General features: G+C 51.6%; 1 protein-coding gene across 1 annotated transcript; it reads right to left on the bottom strand.

Annotated features, from left to right (window-relative positions):
* Positions 1-11,097: 11,097 nt before the first annotated feature.
* Positions 11,098-14,514, bottom strand: WNT8A (Wnt family member 8A). The gene is made up of 6 exons (XM_054389235.1): positions 14,444-14,514; positions 14,314-14,347; positions 13,979-14,117; positions 12,913-13,038; positions 12,643-12,785; positions 11,098-11,664 (listed from the first exon to the last, which is right to left on the bottom strand). Exons 1-6 carry the CDS (start codon positions 14,512-14,514, stop codon positions 11,098-11,100), a joined length of 1,080 nt encoding a protein of 359 aa, XP_054245210.1.
* Positions 14,515-23,832: the final 9,318 nt, after the last annotated feature.

Here is a 23,832-nt window from a genome sequence, read left to right as displayed (position 1 = left end):
TCGATGACAGCTAGGTTTTCTCCACCATTCCACATGACACAACCTGGAAAGTAAATTGTCTGCTCCTCTAGACCATCAGGGAGTCAAATGTGTTGCTCAAGATGTCTTGAGATAATAGGCTGAGGCCAGATCTGAGCAGGTGTCTTCTGACATCCTAAAAAGAACAACACTGCAGCCAGGAGGAGCCCAGCCACCATACCCACAGCCCAAAGGTGTTTCCAGGTGACCTCTCAGTGCTCCCAAAGCCTTGCTGCTGGTGGGGCAGAGGGCTGAGAAGCCTGAGTGGGGTGGCTCCAGGTCTTTGGCCTCCTGTGATGTCTTCTTGCATCACAGCAAGTGCACAGTGAGAGTACAGGCTCCTGTGATTCCTTGCCAAGCAGCTGCATCATTCACCTCCTCCACAGCTGTCTGCATATTTGTAGGGGTGCTCTTTGCATGCCATGCACTGCAGGCCTGTGGTGCAGCTAGGCAGAAATTGCCTTCTGCTGGGAACCAACCCATTTTGCAAAGTTAAACCCCTCTAGTTCCAGACATCAACAAATCCTGGATGCTTAGGGAAAATGTGTGAAAAACCTTACAGTGTATGAGGTGCACATCCTCAGCTGCCTCATCTTTGTAACCTGGACCTTTTCCTGAAGTATCAAAACCCTGCTGGAAGCATCTCAGGGCAAGAGTACTTTGTGATGTGTCACAGTGTGACTCACAATGGGAAGCAGCTTGTAGCAGCAGCAGTTGGGACCATAAAGTGCTGTCTTGTTGCCTGGCTTGTCATTAGCAAGAGAGGACTTTTTCTAACCCAGATGACATCTCCAAGTGTTTCTTCCTCAAGGACTGGTGGGTGGATTAGCAGAGGAACCTTGGAGGAACAGGCTGAAAGCCAATGTGTCCATGGTGGTAGGGACACAGTTGGAATTAAGATTAGCACATCCAAAGCTTTGGTTTTTTAATGTTTTTTTTGAGGTTTATTACCATTAGACATTTTCTGATTTGATTTATTTAGCTGTCTTGAGAATCTCTGTCTTTGAGCAAAGTGTGTGTGTGTGTGTCCCAGGTACCTGAGAATGCAGGGATATGTCTTTGGTCCATCACAGACAGCTGCACACCGATGAGATGGGCAAGATGGAGACTTCACATCTTGTTGCTCCCTGCCTGTCTCTAGCAGATGAGTGCTTGTGGAGAAGTCCCTCAGTCCTTAGATGGCTGCTGAACAATGATTGATGGACCTTACTCAGAGCAGAGGACAATGCTGGGCTAAACCTGGGGAGTGGACCTGCCACTTTTTTTTCTTTTCCCCTTCACTTCCCAGATATCTGCAACACTGGTGACAAACTGCTGCCAAATGCAGCTCCTGCAGGGCATGTCCCTCCAGCAAGTCTCCTGGATGAACAAGCACCAATCTGCTTCTCAGCAGTGCTTCACTGCCTTCTGTTGTCATTTTTCCAACCTTTGGGGCCTTAGTGATTTTTTTTTTCCCCCATTACTGTGTGACTGTAGAAAAAAAATGTCTTAAGAGGTCTGTATGAAAAGCTGCTTGTCCTTCAAAGCACAGGCCAAGGTGATATTTGGTCTAAGGAGTGGCACCTGAAGGACAAGTCTGTTATTCCATGGCTCTCTAGTTGATACATTCTCCCAAAAGCCAGTGGTCTCCAAGAAAGAAATGGCCTTGTCTGGGAAAATCAAGCAAGAGATGTAAATTGTGGCCATGGGATGCTTTAATGCATTTGTATCTCCTTCAAAGGAAGCTAAACTGCATGCAGAAGATGATAGATGAGTTTCTTTTCACACGTGGATTTAATAGCCTCCCAAGATGTAGCTGTGGGTTTAATGCTAGAGAAAGTCATCAGGAAAATAGTTCCCTGGGGTGAGGTCAGTGTCCTCCTGCTGGCAGATTTCAAGGGAATGGGCTGAAGAGTTTTTGTCAGTGGCTAGCTTGGTTAGGAAGCAGGGTGGTTAATAGGGTGCTGAGCAGGTCATGGTGCTGTGGAAATTAATGACATCTTCCCACAACGCAAACAGTTAAAGTGTCCCAAAGACCATCTGGGGCTGCAAACTCTTCTTGTCTTCCTTTATTGATCATAGCTGCAAACACACAAAGCCTCTCCGTGCTCAGTTTGATGTGAAATTGGAGATTAGAGCAATGGCAAAGCCGTGGGCAGAGCAGCCCCCTTTGGAAAGTGGGATAATCTACAATGACCTAACTAAGGCTCCCCCACAGATATGGCCCTTGCTGGGTTAAAGCACAGGAAATTGTGAGCATTGGGCTCCATCCTGTTGGACCATTTACACTATCTCCTTATCAATATACCTGGCCTGGCCCTGGGAGATTGGATGGTGTCTGGATGCAAGAGGTACAATTTAGTGCTCCCAAGTGCTTGAAAGGGACCAGATGGTAATTTGTGACCTCTCTGGTGATCAATGAGATAAAGCTCTGCAGTGGGGATGTCTTCTGCCCTGCCACTGATCCTGGCCAGAGCTGGCCCAAGCTCTTCATGCACACCCAGGAGCTGGAGCTGAGTGAAGGCTGTGACCTGAGAACCCCCAAATCGTCAGCTGTCTCCAATCCAGATTCAAGTCTTGCAGCCTGCAGTAGATTGGAGGGGGAAAATGAACATGTTACAGATGGTTTACAGGGAATTTAAGTAGTAGGTGTTTTGGTCAAAGAGAGGCTGAATCTGTGACTGCCACCTGAGATTTAGCGCCAGCATCTGCAGGGGGAAATCCCATGGGACAAGAGCGAACCAGGAGGATGGAGTAGTCTGAGCTGTGTTTGCCCTGGGCTAAGCCTTGTCAGCTCGAGCCAATCAAAGTGTAAATATTGCTGTTTCACTCCTGGACCTGAGCAAAGCCATTCTGAGAGTCTCTTCCTAGTGCTCCTGGTCAGGCTCAGCTGCTGCTGGTGCTCCCCTGTCGGCTGAGCTGTCCCCTGGAGCCACGTTTGCAGCCTGCCATGGTCTGGAATTACCTGCTCCCTGGATACCTGCCATGCTGCTGCAGTGCTGGGAATGCTCAGCACCTCGGGAGGTATTTGGGACTGAGTTAATTTAATTATTCTCTTGCTTACTGCCTTTGAAATCCACTTAGTGATAGGGAGGAGCTGCCTTGTCCCTGTCAGAGTTGATGGCAGCTGGCCAGCAGAAGTCTCTCCCTGGCAGGAGTGGGGATGGATATCTGGGCCAGAGAAGGTTTAGCTCCAAGACACTGGGCAAAAGGGAAAGAAACAGAAATTATTGTGTTTAGAGCTGCCAGCTACAGTCTTGATGGGCGATCCTCTATCAGTGTCAGGCCAGGAGCCTGCTGGGATAGTGTTGTGAGCGAGGCAAGGCTGTGGAACTGGGAAGAAACATGAGAATCGTTGTCCTTGCCTGTGTCTGACTGAGCTGTCACGCTTCATCTAAATCAGTGACAAGAGGCCCATGACTTCACAGCCCAAAGGTTCAGACTAGGTAACTCTTCAGAGCACGGTTTTGAGCACTGGCAGCCAGGTTCTGTGGGGGGACGTGGAGTGCAGTCACTGCCCCAAGCAGAAGAGCTTGCAAGCAACACACTCGGTCCACGCGTGGCCTGAGTTTGAGCCAAGTGAGAGAACACTTGTGCCTCTCCCCACTGTTTTACAGTCTTGCCACTGCCCTCAGCATTACCATCTTTTATGGCATCTCATGAGCTATTGAAAGCATCAGAGGAGGAAATGAAGGGCCCTATACTGGCCAGGCTCTGTGGCTGTATGTCCCCTGACGAGCTATTCTCTCCTGGACGTGTGCACAAGCGGCTTCGATGAATGTTGTGATGGCACACTGGAGAAAGGCTGGAGAGAGAAAGAAAAGAAGAGCTAAATACTGCTGGAGATCTCCCTCTCTGTTTCCCATCGTGTAAACCTCTCCACTCCCTTTCCACAACAGATGTAGGTATTCTTTTGAAATTTCTGGCTCTGTCTCACATGATTGCTACTCTTCTTTGCATCCTAACTGCGTCTGGTGAACATTTCCCAGCTATGGCCATCAGTCTCTGCTCCTTATTGTGCTTGAAGTTATCACCAACTCCCTCTCCTTTTCCCTCTGCATTTCAAACCCCCTGGAAGGGATGAGCTTGTGCCTGAGACCTGATACAGACTTTGAAGAGAGTCTTTAAACTCCAGATGTGTTTGGACTAAGTCCACTTTGTCTAGGAGCTCTCTCACATGAAATTGTCCCAGCAGTCACCTCTGTGTCCAAATAACAGCTTAGTTAGGGAATGTGTCATCTTTCTGGTTCCCTTATTATGGACCACTGTGTGTTTGGAGAAAGGGAGAGTGGGGTGGGAGAGGAAGAGGAGGAAGGAATGAGTTTGGAAAATACATTGCCAGTTATGTTTATTTGATTTTCTCAGATCCATCAATCTTCTGTTATATTGCCGATCTCATTAGGGCTTGTTTGAAAAGGGGGAATTTACTGCACTGTAAGCCAGGACAGCCATTTGCAAAGTGGGGGCATGGGATCTATCCTAGGAGAGAACAGGGAACCAGAAAAAGAAGTGGGGAAGCCTGTGAATCCCTCCACTGAGGTGTAAATGTACTTGTGTTACCCACTGCCCCTCAGCCTCCCATGGGGACATCTCTGGAGGGGAACAACCTACTTTATCCACACCTCCTAGACACCACCACACGTGGCCACCCCAGAAGTAAGGATCAGTGGGTGGGCCAAACATTCACACCCTGGCTCTCTGTACACCTCTTGGAGCAACCCTTGGATAAAAACCTCTCCCATGAGATCAGTGCTTGCTGGTCTGGCATCCTGGATGGAAGGCTGGTAGGAGCCCATGGTGAGCAGAGATTTGTCTGCTACAGCCAGGGAGAGCAGATGCAGCACATCCCAGCAGACAGACAGCTGATGGAAGGTGTTCTCCCCAACTGAGAAATGTTTGGGAAACACTTGTAACTCTTTTTCTCAGGTGCTGCAGAGCGGATTTGTTTTGTAAATGGTGAAGCTGTTAATTGCTTTGACTTTATTAAGAGGGAGTCGAAAATGTGTTAACGAGTTTCTGCTGCTGTGCTGGCGGTGAGCCACCACAAGGAGCTTTGCAGGGAGAAGGTGATTGGGTTGCTATGAAAGTACCTTTGCTTTCTAGAGAAGGGGAGAAAAAAAAATTAGGCAGTAGTTTAGCCAATAGCCAAAGACTTGGGGAAATGTGTGAAGTTCCTAGGAGGATTTTGACTGGAATCAACACACAGTCCATCTGCAGGGGATTCACTTTCTGCCAGGCAACAGGGACTGGAGTGTCCCCATGGCAGCAGAGCAGTGAAGGGCTGAGCTGCAAGAGCTCTTAAGGGTTGTTTTCTCCCTCTCCTTCTCTCAAGACACAAGGAGAGGGAAGCTCCTGCATGCCATGTGGGGAGTTCAGGTGCTGAGCTGCTGGTGGGGTTTAGGGATCTGACTTTAAGCACCTCACCAAAAAAAAGATTGCTTAAGATTAGGGTTGAAGTTTCAAAGTCACTGAAGTCTCAAACTGGTCATTAAAAATCTTTCCTACAGGCTCCAGCAAGGCAGACAACCAAATCTCCCATCTTGCCCTGAAAATCTTGATCATCAAATCCTGCAGAAGGCACCACAGAGATGCTGCTTCATCCTCTTCTATGGGACCAACCCTAGCAGGGGCTAAGCAGGGCTGATTAAGGCCCTTTAACTTTGTCATGCTAAGGGTTGGCTTTGCAAGTCGCCAAGGACCTGTGGCTTGTTTTTCAGGGCTCCAGGGAACTGCTGGCACTCGCTGGTTTCACTGCACCAGATGCAGTGTGACCGGGAATCCACGCTGCATATGAAAAGGTCACTTACCCCTGCTGAAGAGAGGAGATTCTAACACTTGTCAGCTTGAGTGATGGAGACTCTGCATGGAGAGCCATAATATTCATGTCAGAGAATTGCCAAGCCCATGCGGAAGTCCTGAAGATGGATGGCCTGGGGATGTACTCCTGACACTTTAATAGGGGGGGAGGGATACAGCACAAACATCTCATACAGAATTATAATCCATGAAAGGGTACTGCTGGCATAAATTAAAGGTAATCCACCAGGCAAGGACTTTAACAGCCAAAGCAAAGCAGCCTGGGGTAAAGGAGGGCTGATGGTGGGACGCAGCAGGGGCTGCTGGGGGACACTGGGGGTGAGAGCAGCCCCCAGCTGGGGTAGGAAGGAGCAGCACTGGGCCAAACTGTGGCCACCTCCAAACTGCTTTGCAAAGACCTTCTGCAGAGCCTGCACTTTGTGAACTAAATAAGCTCACTCCTCACTGTACAGCAAGGTGACCTGTGGAGGGGAGGGGGCTGGGGCAGGTATTGCTCACTGTGGTAGCTCCACCTCCGAGCACAAACAGCCCTGCCAGCCTGTGGGGAGAGGCCAGTGAGGCACACAGCTGATGGGGGTGTGAATTCTCTGTTAGAGCCATCCTTGCATTCCCTCCTGGAAGGAACAAGAAGAAGGATCCAATTCCTGCACTGGTGACATCTGCTCAGACAAACACAACCCCACACCTGCTCCTGAGTGCTGGACCCCCCCAGGGACATGCCACCCATCCAGTGGCAGGCTGCTGTGGTGCCTGAACTTTGCTTCACACAGTGGTGCAGGTGACCCTGGCCAGCACCACATGTGGAGTCATGCCCATGTTCCTGCCTGAGGTGGGATCAGGCTGTGGGGGCAATTCTGGCTGTGGGGAAGAAGAAACCAAAAGAAAAGCTGGTGGCTGCTGCTGGTGAGAGTGCTGGGATGGGTACTTGGATGGCAGCATGGCCAAAAAGCACCAAGTGAAATGGTCCTGGGTGAGATGGGAAGGACTGGGAAAGCTTAGTCTGGGCTGTCATTGTGGTACAAATATCCCAACACTGATTTTCTGGAACCCTATTAGCTGAGCAGGCTCCTCTGGCATAAACCTGCCCTGGACTGGACTGCTGGATTTCTGCATGTAAAATGTTTCCCTTTCTGATTAAAAATGGGATACAAACCAGCCTTTTCCCACAATAAAGGCAGAAACATGCTACTGGGATGGTGGTGGTGATTGTAAACCTCCACAAAGCCAGCAGTGATTTCAGGCCAGTTCAGCTGCTGTCCCACAGGGTACTCTGGCCATGGCAATGGCTCTGCCCCACAAACAGCATCTCTGGCAAAGCCTCCTCAAATGTGAAGGTGCTGCTCCAGGACTGTCCAAGCAGCTCCACAGCCCTGCCTGGGATGCCCAGCTAGGTGTACCTCATCCAGAGCATCCCCAGCACCCTTCCAGTGCCCCAGTTCTGCAAGGAGCCTTCAGCCCCATAAGGGAGAGACAATACTGCCAGATCTCTGGGGGCAGGCAATGGATTTTGGGTTGAGCTCATACAGCAACTGTCCCAGATTCAGATTTTCACTTTTTCATGGCAATTAAGATCATTAGTATTGATTACTGTGGGACCACAGCCTGCTTCCTCCTCAAGCCTTTAATGGGTCAGTGCACCTCTTCCTCAAAGCATGCAGTGAGTTACAGGTGCTGGGGATCAGTGTCCCAGCCTGGAGCTGACTTGGGTAATCATGAGTAAACAGCTTCAGGTTTGAAGGCACTGTCAGCCAGTCCCTTCAAGTGCTCTTTGGCTGTGGTTGGAGAAGCAGCCTTTGCAAACCAGCAGAGGATAGGACTTTGTTCTTCTCTCCGTGTGAGTTGTTATTTGTTTTGAAAACTGCTGTGCAGGAGTTTGCTGCTCAGGTAAAATCACTACAGAAAGGCTGGAGCCAGCCAGGTGGATGGTGTCCTGTAGGCAGCTGTGGGGTTGGCTCCCCTGTGCCACCCCTGTGCATGTGGCATTTCTGTCTGTGTCTCTGCAGAAGCTGTGTGCTCATGGGCAGGGTGCAGGGGCTCCCTGACAGTGCCCTGATGGATTAAGATGATGCTGAATTTCTATTGTTTTGTGGTGAATGTAGTGAGAATTGATGACTGTTGTATCCAAGCAACAAGGGGGAGGATGAGAGAGCTTCAGCTTCTCCAGGACTGTAATATCTCAGGCAAGCTCTAAGCCATAGAGTTGTTTTTGTGTTTGCTCAGACTTGGTATTGTCTCTGAGAGCTATAAAAAGAGAATGGAAATTTGTGTCATGGATTGGTATGTGACTTTCTCCTGAGTTTGCTTCAATTTGCATTTGGTTTCTGGCTTTTGCATAAGATATTCTCGTTGCCTTAGCTAGTCTGGGTGCCAGAAATGTAAATGGATTTCAGAAAGCAATTAGACAAATTCAAGAAGCACAGTTCACCTCCAGCATGGGAATGCAAAGTGGTGGATACAAATGCTGGCCTGGCAAGCCCCTGGCTATGGGTTGGTGGGAATGGGAGGGCTCAGTGGGAGAAGGATGGGTCCCAGCTGCAGGATCTCTGCTCCTCTCTGCAGCCCCTGGGATGGAGCCTGCCTGGGACAGAGATCTGCTTTGGTGCTGTGGGCACCTGCAGGGCTCTCACTTCTTACTTTCTACAGTAACATTAGTTTGAAAAGTTGCTGCAGAGAGACACGTAAGGTGACACAGAGCATGTCCTGAGCATGCCTGCTCGTGAAGAGTCCTCATCTCACAGGATTCACCTGGGCAGTTTATGAACCCTGCTCTTGGGATAAAGCAAAGATTATTATTTTTTTAATGTTATCCTGGTGAAATGCTATTTATCTCCTCCGAGTGCACATCAGCAGTGACTATCCTGTGCTATCTGTGACCTCATCTGCTGGATCTAGGGGGTTTTGGCATCCCCAGGGGCTGCCCAGGATTGGGGTGGTGAGCCCACACCAAGGGCAGCAGCAACCACAGCAGGAACTACAAAAGGAGAGCTTGGATTTTTCGTGCAGGCAAGCCAGCCAGTGCACCAGATGCAGGACAGGTTTGTCTGTTGTTATCACTTCAGCCTAAATTCTGGGGGGTTGCAGGTGCTGTTGTGGCAACACTGTGCAAAAATCTAGGAGCATTTTTCTTGGGTGGTGTGGCCCTGGTAGTTATGGAGGTCTTAGAAACAGCTGCTCAAAAAGCCCCAAGCTGAGGGCCTGCTGGTATAGCCTTCCCAGCTGTAATGAAACTGCTCTTTGCAAGAATAGATGTATGGAAGTCAGTTGTGCTTCCCACCTTGTGTGTTTTACACCCTGAGCTCCCTGCTTTGGCTCGAGTGTGTGTGGAGGCTGTGTTTGCTCTAGGAGCCATTGGGATGCCCAGGAAAGGCAGCACCAAAGCATTTGTAGTGTGGGCGCAATGTGCTGGCAGAGCCTGAGGGTGCTTTTGCACTTTTCTCTCTTCCTCCTCCTCCCCTGTCTGGAAAGCAAATCTGGTAGAATCATAGAACTGTTTTGATTGGGAGAGACCTCTAAGGTCATCGAGTCCAACTGTCAACCTAAGACCAAAGTGCCATGGCCATAGGTTTCTTGAACACCTCCAGGGATGGTGACTCCACCACATCCCTGGGCAGCCTGTGCCAATGCCTGACCACTCTTGCAGCAAAGAAATTTTTCCTAACACCCACCCTCCTTTGCCCCCCCCATCGTGGGTGTGAGTGGTGGCACAGCTCTGGCTGCCTTGTAGGAGCAATCCAGGCTGAAGTACAGCCCTGGTGAGACCAGGAGAAGAGCAGGACCCACTCGGGTTGGCAGCAGCCAGCTCGTGTCCCCTGCTGCCCTCCCTGCCATGTGTGGGGCTGTTTGAGCCCGGAGCAGCAGGGAACCAGCAGATCCATTCACAACTGTCCCCGAGTTTTCTCTCCTGTCTCCGGTTCAAAGGGCTTCTCCCGTGTCTTCGAGAACTTTTCAGCGAGTGCCGATGCTTTCCACATCAAAGCCTGGCAGCCTCGCACTGTCTGGGGGCCGTCGGGCCCGCGCAAATTAAAGAGGAATTAGGAGCTTCAGCCTCATCTTTAGCTAGGCAGTGCTGTGTGCTCCGCACTTGGAAAAGGTTAGATACTGCGGTGATAGCTCTTAAAGCAAACCCTCCAGGGACTGAAGGCTGGAGCCAGCCTTTATTGACACTTGGGAGAACAACCCTTTCGCTGGCTTTGGTGTCTTGTGGATGAATGAGGAGAAACCCTGGAAGTTTTATACAGAAAGAGACAATTTTGCACCTAAAGTCATACTGCTAGAAAACCAGAAAGAAAAAAAAAAAACAAACAACAAACCCAACCCAATCCTTTTCATTGTGGTGTTTATTGCAAAATTCAGTCCAAAATCTAACTCTTCAGGGATACCTTCAAAAAGAGATTGTGCCAAGCAATAATACAACTTATTAATAAACAACATTAGGCATAAAGAATTCTGAATTCTTATCTGCTAATAAAAAAAAAAACAAAACAAAACAAACCAACCAAACAAAAAAACAGTAATAGGTATTGTAAACTGCTTAATTTTATCCAGCACAAACACAGGAGGCTACTGTCTATTGGGGGCAGAGGTTAGGGCAGGAAAATACAAAATGTAAAGAGGAGAGGGGGGAAGGGGGGAAAAAAAGAAGAGAAAGGGGAGAAAAAAATCAGGGGGGAAGAAATGAAGTCTGTAAACATTGGCTGTAAACTTCTCCAAGTCCTCTAAAGGCTGCAGTGGTTACACAACCACGACACTGCAAAACCTCCTCTCCCATCAGAAAGTGCATCAGTTCTGCCCTACACACGCTGCTGAGCAGCTGCTGTGCACGAACAGCCGGGCTGGGGCTGCTCTGGCTGCATTACCCAGGGCTGCCAGGATGGATCTCACCCCATTCTTGGCCACAGCCTCCATCCCCACTTCACTTGCTGTAGGGCTGGAGCCCCACTGCTGGCCTTGGCAGGCCGGCTGGCGGTGGCACAAGGGGTTGAGTATACCCTAAAGTTCTTACATTTGTCCAGTGTGCAGGTAAAGTGACTCCCAACGAGAAAGAAGCTACTGGTAAATGGTGAGAAGCACACACGGAAGCAAGAAGTACCGCGGTCCCGCAGCGCCCGCGCCTTGTGCTCCTACGCTCACAGCATCCTTCTGCAGGAGATCCACATCACCTGGCATGGTGCCCCCCGCTCAGCCTTCACGCCCTGGGGACACTCTTTCCCACCCCAGCTCCACCAGCAGCTGCGGAGCATGGGGTCACCAAAGCCTCCTCCTCGAGCACCACGGCCGCTGCCTCTATCTCTTGTGGCCCCTGTTCCTCCGCCTGACGTGGTTGGGGGCGGCGGCGGCGGGGTCCCGGCGGGCGCAGAAGTGTTTGGCCACCAGCTGCCGGCACTGCTCGCACCTCACCGTGCAGCACCAGTGGAACTTGCAGTTGCAGCTGGCCACCACCTCTGTCCTCCTCTCCTCCACACGGAGCCCGCACTCGGTGCAGAGCCGCCGGCAGCTCCTCTTCTCCCACTGCGAGAGGTTCTTGCCGGTCTGCAGGCACTCGCGGCCCTCGGTGCCGTGGTGGCCCAGGCTGGCGTTCCTCGTGCAGTAGTCAGGAGAGTCCTCCAGGAAGACCAGCTCGGTGGCGTGCACCTGGTGGAACGCCTCTGCCGTGGCCCCGCGGCTGTCGGCGCTGTTGCCAGCCCTCACCCTCCTCTTGTCCATCTCCAGCTTGTGGGCCTGGTCGTATTTTATCTTCAGGTAGTTCCCAATCTCGCGGAACTCGGCCAGCTGGAGCCAGCAGGTCTGGATACTGCAGCTGCCCGACACCCCGTGGCACTTGCAGGCTCGCTTCATCGTGGCTTTCACAGCCTTTGGTGGAAAAGGAGAAGTCAGGAGCAGCAGAGCAGCATCACTGAAATGTCAAACCCAGGCTCTATGGCACCCCTAATTCGGGGGGCAATGGGTCAAAAGCAGCCAGTGCTGGGCATGACTTCAGGTCCTTCCAGGACAGGAACTGATGCTCTTATTTCAGTTCCTGGAAAAGGTCTGACCCTCTTCACTCATTTAGAGGGCAGAAATAACAAGTGGGCACCAAGTATTGCCTCCAGCCCTTGCAGGAGCTGCTTCTCCCAGCCTTTGTCAGGTCATGCCCTTCTCGTGCTGCTGGCCTCTCTCATGGCAGCATCAAGCCTCCTCTCAGAGGTTTCATTCAAAACGTGTGAAACTGCTTTGGAATAATCATACCCAACCTCTCTGCATCTCCTCCAGGCCAAGCACTTCACAGATATTATCTGCCTATCTCCCTCTGGTATTTATAAGGTCCCAATCACTGGTATCTATGTGAGATTAAGTCCTGACACACCCTATGAGATAGGTATGTTAAGTGTTGCTGTCCTTGTTTTTACAGACAAGGAGATTTGGCAAGATGCTGAGAACCTCAGCCCAGGTGGGGATCAGGAGGGGAGTCTGGCAGCTGGCTTGTGAGCAGGGCCAGCTCACACCTGGCTTCCCTGGGCAAACAGCTTGGAAATGCATATTGGGAGAAAGTAAGGTGGTTCTTGCTTTGTTTTACAGATCAGACAAGCACGAGGTGAGTATAAACCCCCTGCAAGTCTGAGTGAGTGCTGTCTGCTGGCATTAACTGTCTGCAGTTCCAGCTGCAGAGGCTGGAAGTTCAGGTTTATGGTCAGATTCTGGCTGTATTTTTTAACTCATGCCAACACTTACAGGGGTTGGATTGCCATAGGAGGCTGAAGGGAGGGTCTTGAACAACCTACTAGACACTCAGATTTTATTTTCAAGATAGAAATAACAACAGCAGTAGTAATAATGTAATGTTTGACGTACCAGTCTCCCAACTTCATTGTTGTGCAGGTTGATCAGCGCACGAGTATCATGTCCTGTTTCCAGAGCATCCACAAAGAGCTTGGAGATCCTCTCCCCAAAGTCCACATTGTCACTGCATCCTCCCCAGACCCAGCCTCGGCCACCTGCAAGACAGACAGACACACTCTGAGCACAAAACTGCCCCGATGGGCCAAGTTCTGCTCTGAAGTGCTGGGGGGCTGCTTGTGGGGAGGGAGAGGTGACGCCAGGCTGTCCTGGTGAGGCACTCACCGACACGGCCATTGCGGGAGTCGTCGCAGCCGCAGCTCTCGAAGTCACCCAGGCTGCAGTTCCTGGTGAGGGTGTACATGACGCCGGCTGAGCTGATGGCGTGCACGAAGGATGTCTCCCGGGTAGCTGAGGGAGAGGGCAGAGAAGCTGTGACATGCAAGCAGATATGTCTGACCCGCTTTGTTGGGAAGGAAGCTCTCCTGTGCTGCCAAGGCACAAGAAGGGAAAAACCCAACAGTTTGTGCCCAAGGTAAGGTGCTACAGAAATGAAATGCTCCTGACTGGAGTCTCTTCAGTTTCAGCACCAAGGGTTTCAGCAGTCTGGCTGAATGGAGGTGTCTGTACATAGGGTGGAATTTCTTGGCAAGTGTGGGATCTGAGGCAATGCTCCAGTCCTGCTCTGGCCAAGGTTAGTTACCACTCCCTTCCCCTGGCACTCTGTTGTCCCTGCCCTGTGCTGATCTGGGGGCATGCTCATGCTTTGATCTTGCCTGCTGGGGAAAACTGTCATTGATCTTGTCTCAGTCAGTCCTTGAACCTGTGATAAACAGCACCCATGCTGCTCATTTAGGCTGTTTTGGGGCTTTCCTAACAAGTTCAATAGAGATGCTGCTCCAGGAAAAGAGATTCCTGCTTACTGGAGCAAATAGTACTGAAATACTTCCACAACTTGCTTATGAAGGCAGTTTCTTAGTGCAAGTCCCCAGTCTCTCCATCTCTCCTGTGCTTCTCCCCATTGCAAGATCTAGCATTGTGTTCCCTGGGATGCTGCACACACAGTGGCAGGAGCAAACCCATGGAGCAGCATTGCTGGAAGGACCAAGCTCTAGCCTGGTATGGACAGAGATCCAGAGACAGCCTGGCATTCCAAGAAAAACATTAGGGCTATTGATCACACCAATTAATATAGACAGAGGAAAACCAGCTGTGGTAATCTGGGACACCAAAGCCCTTCTCCACCGTTCAGTTCAATCTCAGCCCCAGCTCTCTCTGGGGTGCATCCTGGCTCATACCCAAAGGCACCCAGTTGGGGGATGCTGGAGGGGGCAGGCAGAGGTGCACTCACCGCTGCGGAGCCGGTTGTGGGTGGAGAGCTGCAGGGCACTCTCGGGGCAGTTCCAGCGCTCCCACCCAAACTGGAACTTGCACTCCTCCATCCCGCTATGTGCCCCGGCCGCCACGCTGCTGGAGTACGTCAGGTAAGCCTGGCATGGGAGAACAGAGGGGGTTAAAGCCCACTGAGAGAGTGAAAAGAGAGAGAAATGGGTTGGGAATCCTTTCCCTTGGCACTCAGTAGGACTGATACATCCCAGGAAGGAAGGTTCCTTGGCAAAGTCCTGTTTCCCACTTGCAACCCAAAATTACTCTGCTTAAATACCTGACAGCCCGTGTGCTAATTACCTTGGGTCCTGTCATCAGGAAGTTATTCACAGACCTGAAATAAAGAAAAGAAAATTAATCACACATTTTACTAGAGGCTGAAAAGCATCCCCCCCCAAAAAAAAGCCCTTTCTGCTGGGTTGGACCTTACCATGCTGCTGCATGGAGAACGGTGCTGTAGAGCCCTGTGATGGAGAGGATGAGGAAGGTGCTTCTCTTCATGGCTGTCACAAGGAGTGGGGTTGGATCCTTCCTGCTGATGCTTGGCTCTCCACAGGGCCACCTCCCTCCGCTCCTTCCCAAGGTGAGCTATGGGGACGGAGGAAAACTGCAGGAACTTCCAGCCCTGATATTTATAAGGTGAAGTTGTGAATAGTCAAAACCCCCCCATTCATTTGCTACCCAATGACTTAATGTGGTAAAAAAGCTGCCTCTCCAATGGGTGACAAGGAGCCGCCTAAGGTTGCACTTCAAAAGGCGGCGTGCTGGCCCTGGGAGCGGGATGGTCTGAAGGAGAGCAAACTTCCCTAACAATGGGGCACGTTTAGCTCTCCTCCCCACCACCAGCCATCCCTTTCTCTCAGCCCCTAGTCCGTTTGCCTTCTCCTTTTCATCTTCTGCTTGCCAGCAGAGGCTCAGTCCTCGCGTCCCTCCGAAGTCAGAGGCTGATGCATTTCTATAGCTCCCTTACTCCCTGCCTGCTCCCTCCTCCGAGAACTCCCTGAGGAGTTTTAACAACCTTTCTGCAGAGATCTCTAGGGGACAGACCTCCCGGGTCCGCCCGATTTGAAGAGATGTGTTTAACGGCAGGGCTTCCCCCCCCGCCTCCCTATGATGAAAGTTTCTGCATTTCCATCCTGATAAGAGCGTGCAGGGCTCGGAAGGGTTTGGAAATCTCTCTCAATTCACGCGGCTGCAGCTTGGGAACATTGTGTGAATCATTTATGTGGTTTGCTCCATGCTCCAACGCTGTAATTAGGGGAACAGTTTTCTGGGGTTAGTAATTTCCCTACGGTGGAGGCTGCTTCAGCAGCAGGCAGCAGGGCTGCTCGCTGGCTCTGCAGGGCAGGAGTTGCTGCCCCCTGCCCCTGCGACGAGCCTCTGCCACTGCCGAGCCATCAGATCTGCCCAGGAAAGGAAAATCCTTATCAGAGGAAAACAAAAAAGCGTCTCTTAATAGTTACAACCAGTACCATCAGGGGCTGTAAAGGGCTGTATGCAGCCACAGCGAGATGGTGTTCACGGAAAATTCTTGGTCTGCTTTCTCCTGGCTTAGTGGTCCCAACAGGGGACTGGCTCACCCTGGACAGGGATCCTGCTTGCTGAGTAGGGCAGGGTGGGTGCTCAGACCCAAAGCAGTGCCATGTGGTGCCAGCAGTGCCAAACAGCCCTTCAGTTCTGCCAGGCACTGCCCCGTGGCACATGGGCACAGCACCTGCCCAGTGCTGGCCCCATTGCAGGACTGTGATGTTCTCGTTATTATCCTTGTCTTCCTTCTCCTCTTCCTCTGTTCACAGAATCAACCAGGTTGGAATAGCCCTCAGAGATCCTGGCTGACCCCTGGGTGCACTGGTTTGCTGGCATTAAACGCTGCTACAGCAAGGAGACTGACAAAAGGGCTGCAGAGGTGAGGTTGAAGGGAAAACGACTGCATGTGGCACCTGTCCCAGGAGCAAAAGGGGCCCCAGTGGCATAAACCCCATCTCTGCACCCAGGTGAGCAAGGACAGCCAGTGCCACTGTGATCAGGCAGGAAACTGTTTTAAACTCCTTTGTAAAGAACTCTCCTGTCTTGCCATGAAACACATGAGAGCAATGCAGAGCCAGCAACCTGCCCTGTGGTGCCACACATTGCAGTGCTGAGCATACGAAGCACAGGTCTATTGGCTCAAGCCCCAGCAGCTGGGGGCTTGTCACTCCTCTCCCTCCTTCCCAGGAGCAGGCAGATGAGCTCCTCCATCTGCAAAAGGCACAAGGACGCTCCCTCTCCTGCAAGTAAGAGGAGAGCCCTCTCCCTCCAGACCCTGCAGAAGGGAAACCTGGAGTCAGTTGGGCAAAGCCACAAGCAACTGCAGCTGGGGGATTAAAATTGCAGACTGGTTGAAAAGCAGGGATGCAAAATACCTTCCAAGTGAGCACAAAGCTGGTGTAGCCCTGCCAGCATGGCAAACCCCTCTGTGAGTCAGCATTTTAATCGTTACCATCCCAAACAGATCCTACTTCTTCGAGCTGTCAAAGGACAATTAGTGGGAATCCAGCGTTTCCCAGGTGTCAGTGAAGTTCATTGATTAAAGCCCACACACAGGGCTTGGAAAGCTGCTGTGCATTTTCTCTATGCATGCAGGTCCTTTTTGGGGTTGTGCCTGGGGGCATATTGATGTTTTTTTGTTTTCCCTCTTGTCTGAGAGAGCTCCTACAGCTAGGAAAAAAAGAAAAAAAGAAAAAAACAAAAACAAAACCCCCAAACCCGTTGGTGTGCCTGCTCTGTCAGTTCACACATGATATTGCTATCACATGGCAGAAGAATAAAGGCATCACTGGGCGTGAAGCTGCCCTAAGCAGCGGCTGCCGCTGGCAGGATCACAAAGCTATCCCTGGGCTATTCAAAGTGCTCTGTCCCGTTAAAGTCTCAGAGATCTGAAAAGTCACTTGTAACGTTGTCACTTGTGCTAGTTGTCAGCAAACAAAGCAGCATGTTGGGACAAGCCTTCCTCTGCTGCTGCAGGGTCCCCGTCCCCCCCCCCCTCTTGCCCCGTGTTTACAGCTGGGTCCGGTGAGCAGTAGTAAGTGCTCCTCCTGTGGGGTCATCCTGCCCGACAGATCGACGAGACTGCAACAATCCCACTCCTACTGCTGCTGGATTTTCCCACCTCAGGCAAAGGCAGGCTTTGGTCTTGCTGCCTTAATAAATTTTGCACTCATAGAGTGCTTCCTGCAATGTGCTGGCAGTAAAAGAGGTGAAGTATAGCTGCCTCTGATTGCAGCTGGGTAAACTGAGGCAGAGAGGAAGCTCAGCTTGAGAGCTCAGGGTGAATTTGTGGCAGAGCTGGACTGGGTGTAGCTGTTTGGAAGCTGATTTCAGTGCTTTGGTCTGTACATCGCTGGACATGTGTGGATGAAGCCTGGCTGGGCTCTGGAGGGCTGCAGGGCTGGGGGTTTCCCAGTACCTGTGAGTAAAGCCCACTGGTCACAGTCTGGGTTGCCTGAGCTGTAGGTCCCATCTGTGAAATGATGCTGAAGGACTTGCCCTTTGTTTTTCTCACTGCCTGGAAACTTGCTTTTGGTTTTGGATAGGGCAAGGAAAAAAAATCCCAGAGGAAAATTCTGGTAAATTTGCTTGGTTATGCAGAAAATGAAGTGTCAGTTGTTGGGGGTAGCCTCAGACCTCCATGCAAGCTGTCATCTGTCCAGTGTGGTGGTACTGCTGGAGTCTGTGCTGGCTTCATGTGCTGTTTCAGGGCAGGGTGTTTGGAAAGCAGTGCCCCAAGTGTCAGCAGCAGCCCCTTGGCTTTACTGATAAAATATTGATGCTCTGTTTCTTGTTTTCTTGCTATGTGACCAAACAGCCTGTGTTGCACAATGGAAGTCCTACAACATTCTGGCATCTGCCCCAGCTCCAGAGAGAGCAATGGCATACAGACCCCAGGTACCCTTCAACCCCTCTCCACCCCACACTATGGGTTTTAAGAGAATGCAGGCATGAGATAAATCACTTCATGTAAATAAGTGCCACATGCTCTGCCTGGCAGCAGGTCCTGCAGGGAAGGGCTCTCAGGGCAGTGAGCCCAGTGGCTGTGGGCAGCAGGAGGGGAAAGCACAGAGCAGTTGCTAAATTGCCCTTGGGAGGTGACACATTCAGAGCCCCAGCGTCAAATCCTGCCTTGCTGGCTGGGTTACAATAAAGATCCACCTGGGCCATTAGGAAGCCAGCCCCTGCCTGGTGAGCTGGAGGATGGGTTATGTGCTGTCCTAAGCCAGCTGAGCCCCCATGGTGATGCTGTGCCCTTGGTCTGTACACAACCAGCTGCTCAGCAAAGGGCATCTTATCAACATCTCCAAGTGTCTGAGGGGTGGGTGTCAAGATGAAGGTGCCAGGCTCTTTTTGGTGGTGCCCAGTGATAGGACAAGGAACAAGGGGTACAAGCTAGAACACAGGAGGTTCCACCTCAGCGTGAGGAAAAACTTCTTTACAGTGAGGGTGCTGAAATAGGCTGCCTGGAGAGGTTGTGGAGTCTCTTTCTCTGGAGAGATTCCAAACCCACCTGGATGTGTTCCTGTGTGACCTGCCCTGGGTGATCCTGCCCTGGCAGGGGGGTTGGACTCAATGATCTCTGGAGGTCCCTTCCAACCCCTGACATGCTGTGGTTCTGTGCCATGTCCCTTTGCTTCAGTATAGTCCATCACCAAGGACTGCAGCCACAGGGCAGTCCCCCTGTGTGCTCAGCTCTATGCAGAAATGGTTTGGGTTTTTTTTCTCAGCCTTCCCAACTTTCCCATACTGGGGAGAATATGTCCCCATTGCTGTGCCTACTGCACACTCCCTCATGGGCTGCTGTGATTCCCAGTGGGAGCAAGCATCACCAGGACCCAAGCCCTGGCCCCAGCAATGCTGGTGGGAATTTTGTCTGTATGATGAATGTGTTTTGATTGAGGAAAGGTAATTGAGGATGGAGGTGAAACTGAAATCAGGTTTTATGCCACACCTATCCCCCAGACTGAGCCCTCTTCATTGCTATTTGGGCACACAGTTAGAAGTGGCCCAGTGTTCACTGAGAAGAAGGTCAAAATGTCCAACAGTGTCAGCTTTGGGTGTGCTTTCCTAGTGACAAAACCATTCTGAGAAGTTCCCTTCTCCTGCCTCCCCACAGCACTTCATCCCCACTCAGCTGTACCAACACAACCAGTTTCTCTGTCTCATTTTTAGCTCTGATTCCCAACAGACTGTGATGTGCAGCATGATGAGACAAGAAATGAGCTTCAACAGAGAGGCCAGGAGGGAGAAAGTCCAAGGTAAGTGGCTCTGCTGCTGAGGGAAACACATCCTGGGATAGAATACAGGACCATCAGGATGCCAAAAGCCAGGACCACAGAAGGCACAGTTTGGGCTTTGTGTCTTTCGGTTTCAGGAAACAAAAAATTTGGGGTTGGAACCAAATTCTGAATTTTCCAGCCACAGGGTGGCTGGAGGCATGGATGCTTCCCAGCAAGGGCTGTCAGAGTGATTGGAGAAGAGTGTGATGTGCTGATGGGGGTCATAGGAATGAAGCTGGGGTATTACAGGATCTTGGGCCTGGCATGTTGGGTTTGGGCTTGCAAAGAGAAGAAGGAGCCAATGAGTGAGCAAGAACCTCTCTTTTTTTTTTTTTTTTTTTTCCATCAGCAAGAGGCAGAGAAAAAGGCTCAAGGGGTACATTTAATTTGCTGTGGGCCCATCATGTGTCAGGCATGAGATGGGTGAACATGGCTCTGCCTTGGCCAGGGGGACAGGCTGGCTGCTGAGCCAGGGACCCTCCAGCCTGATGAGGGCTCCTCCACTCTCAGGGGCAGTGGCTGGCAGGGGATGTTCACCCTGCTCATATCCCAGGGAAAGCTGCTTGGAGGTCCACAGATTCCCCATGTGGTGCCAGCCCTGGATCCCAGCAGCCATTCCTTGGCAGCAGGGCATGGAGCTGAGCAGGGCAAGTCTGTCAGGGTGGCTGCTCATGGGCAGGGGGTGAGCTGGGAAGGCTGCAACCCCTGGCCAAGCTGCCTGGGGATGGCTGCAGGCACTGCTGCACATCTGCTGAAGCAGGAGCTCACTGGAGTGTCTGAGACAGCAGCCTCAGCCTGGCAGCCAAGCCCTGGGAAGAGCAAGGCTGCTTCTCCTGCCAGCAGACAAAGGGCATTTTTCCCCCTTCCTTCCCTCTGGTTTGCACTGCATGTTTTAAATCAGCTTTTCCACTGTCTTCTCACTCCAAGGACTTCCCCTCTCCCCTCCTAAGCATCTGTCTCCCTGTCCTCACCCATTTCCAGACTCTCAAAGGCAGCTCCCTTGCCCTCCCAGCATGGGGGCTGGCAGAGCCAAATGTCTCCTTGAAAGCTCTGGCAGCATCAGCATCCCCTCTGTGCTGTGGAGGGAGGTCACATCTCCTGCCTCAAACTCTCTCAGCCCTTCCAGTGGAGCAAATTTTTCCTTGCTGAGCATCTACCCCTGGAAAAGGGCTGTTGTGGAGCTGTTGGTCCATCCTGGCTGAGTTTCCTAAATCCCAGGGGCTACTCCATGCCTCTGCTTCTACAGCATCCAAAAATGATGCAAAGCTACTTTTGGGCAATGATGTGTCCAAACCTGGTCCTGCCACATCTCCAGCTGCCCTGAAAAGCAGGGCAGAGCAAACCATCCATATTTAGATCAACTTTCAGATCTCAGTGGCTCTTAAGAGGTCTCAGCCACCTGGGCAGCCCCAGAGAGGCAGCTCCATGACCTGATCATCCTCACCTGCCACCTTTAGGTGTGTCCTTCAAAGCCTGCCGAGCTGTTTACCCAGGAGCATCATAAAACAGAGCCAAGTGGTTTGTTTTCCTCTCCTCCTTTAAAGGAAGTGTCCTGCAAAGCAGCATTAGTGCAGCAGATAGGCTACTGCCTGGGCATCTGCCTGGGGGCAGCACATCCCTGTCCTGGCAATGTGTCACCTCAGCAGATAAAAGCCTGTCCAGGAAGAGGTTGGGCACTAGATATGGAGGGAAATTGTCACCTTCTTCTTAATCATTCCTGGCCAAACTCAAGTTAAATTAACTGATTACAGCCTGACTCATGTGGTGCTCCCCAGCCTTGCCCAGCAGGGTTCCTCACACTGTCCCTTGGAGACTGTTTCTGTGTCCTCTCCTGTCCCCCATGCACTTTGTGTCAGGGGGAATAGATTAAGCCTAAAGATGTTAATTTCTGAGCTGAGGAGATGTGTGTCAGTGCTGGCTGTGTCTGGGACACTGAAGCTGGGAGGTTAGGAGACTCTCATTAAAAGAAGGTGATTTGAGCTAAGCATCTCTTAAAACATCTTTATTTCTTTGGCCAGAGGTGATCCTAAGGACAGAAACCTGAGGCTTTCTATAGGAGGTCCTGGGCCAGACAGCAAATTTAAAAACTCTTTGAGCCTTGCTGGGAAAAACAAAGTGAGGAGAAAACTTGCTCCTGGCACCTGCTTTGCCCCATGAAGGTGGTGGGGGCAACCGGTGCTGCTCAGGGCCTTGCTCCAGCACTTGGCTCATCTGCCCCAAGGAGCCCTTCTTGCCTTGCCTGTCTGTTCACAGGCACTGAGCTGAGCATTTCCATCTCTGAGTGGAATGGGGCCCGGTGTGGATGCTGTAATCAGTCTGCAGATGAAGGCAGTGCCATGCATTTATTAATCTTTGAGCTGGGAGGAGACATCTCCAGAGCTACCTGAGCTCAGAGGGAGGTGACAGCTCGTGGCAAGACTTTCCTAAGCCAGATGTAAGCCTTTACTCTTTGGTTCAAAGCTGACCTGATGGGAAAGTGTAGTGTGGGGCTCTGTCTCACCAGTCTGGCTTGCCAGCATCCTCCAGACATGGAGACCCATTGGGACTCTCCATAGGCTGACTTTTGTTTTGTTATTTTTCCCAGTGAGACCTTTGAAAGCAGATTTCCTTGATCACATTTTCCCCTGCAAATCTAAGCTGTGGTAATTTTGGGGGGAGCTTTGGCCCTGTGAGGATGAAAACAGCACATCCTGCAGCTATTAATGCAGAGAGGGTGGATGTGGAGGAACACCTCCAGCGCTGGGATTAGACAGTGCCGGAGCCTAGCATGAGCAGAGGGTGCAGGGGCCAGTGGGGATGCCTGGGATGATGTCCCCTGGGCAGTGTCTCCTAGGCAATGTCCCAGAGGTGTCCTGCAGACAGTGTCCCAGGGCAGTGTCCCCAGCAGGCTGGTGACAAGGCTCCCCCCTGTGGGATGTCCCTGCACCACACACCCGTCCCAGCCTGCACCCACTCACATCCAGGGCTCTGGGGGGGCTGGTGGACACGTGTGTGGATGGGACAGGCTTGCAAAGTGCCTCCCCCCCCCGATCTGAGTAGTTCAAGGGTAGCTGGATCAAAAGCCCCCCCGGGTGATCCCACCTGCCAGTACAACCTCCAGGGATTCTGCAGTGCTCATTGCTCAGCCTGGCTGGTCCATCCCTGGGGGTTTCAAGCTTGTTGATAAAAAATTAATCTGTGCTGTGGCTCTGTGGCCATGCTCAAAGTGACAAGGAGCAGTGTTTTAGCAAATGAAAGCTTTGTCTGCATGTAACTACTGAGACCTCATGAAGACTGTACTCAGGGTCTCTGCATTGCACCAGCTTTCTGCTGCAGGCAGGGGGTTGGTATCACAGCTCCCAGCTCACACGTGGTGAAACTGAAGTGTAATGAGATGAGGAGACTTGCTCAAGGGGAGAGGCCCATAGCACAGGTTTCCCCGATCCTGTCCAGCTCACCTCTCTGGGAGTGCTCAGCACTTGAATCCTTCCCCAGTGCTTCCAGCATCCTTAATGTATATTAATGGTGGAGTCAGCTGGGTGCTGCTGCTCCTGAACACTGGCAGGTCCAGCTGGAGGTACCAAGTGTCTGCAGGAAATCCTGGCCCTGCTCCTGTTGGTGTTTTGATTCCTACTTGGCTTATGCAGGAGTTATCAGTGCCTGGAGGGGTTAATCTCAAGGCTCAATAAATTGCATTCCTGAGGGATCCAAGAGCAAGACCCCCACCCAGGGGCCTGGTGCCCACTGACACAGAGACTGATGTCACCAGAGGGTGGTGCTGGGTGGTGCAGTTACCCCAGTGTCACAAACAGCATCCCTGCCATCAAGGTAGGGACCTGAAATGTTTTTAGCCCGTGTTGAGTGCTATTTTAGCTTAGGCTCTTTTGTTCCCCCCTTAGCTGTGCACCACTGAATGCTTCAGACAAAGCGGAGAAGAGCAGGTTGGTTAAAGCTTTATTGGGTCCTTTCTACAGCCAGAAAACTAATGAGGCTGGAGTCAGTGCTGTGAGGAGCCAACACTCAGTGTGGGGGCAGCTCCTGTTTGAAAGAAATAGTCTTGATTTAGCTTTGCTGAACAGGGAGGCAGATTCCTGCAGCCCGTGCAGCCACGCTGGTGTCCTGACACTGCCAGGTCCCTGGGTGTTTGTGAAACACATGAAATAAGAGGTGAAATGAAATTGGAGCCCCAGCTGTGTGCATTGTGCTGGGGCTGTTGAAGCAGTGTGATAATCCAAGGGTGTCAGAGGTCTGCTCAGGTGCAGAGGGGATGATTTGCAGTGGGGGATGTTAGAAGAGGTGATGCCAGCGTGGACCCAAGCAGGGTGGCACACGCCTGGGAGAGAGCACTGTGCTGTGCCATGCTGTGTCACCCCAGGGCCACCCCATGGCAAGCGGATGGCTGCTGGAGCATCCTGGCTGCCTCCATCCCCTGCCCTGCTGGTGAAGGGTCTGGAGAACAGGTTTTATGAGGAGCAGGTGAGGGAACTGGGGATTGTTTAGCCTGGAGAAAAGGAGGCTGAGGGGAGACCTT

This window comes from Indicator indicator, chromosome 18 (assembly GCF_027791375.1).
Source record: "Indicator indicator isolate 239-I01 chromosome 18, UM_Iind_1.1, whole genome shotgun sequence".
Lineage (NCBI taxonomy): Eukaryota > Metazoa > Chordata > Aves > Piciformes > Indicatoridae > Indicator > Indicator indicator.
This window is presented reverse-complemented; position numbering and strand designations above follow the sequence as displayed.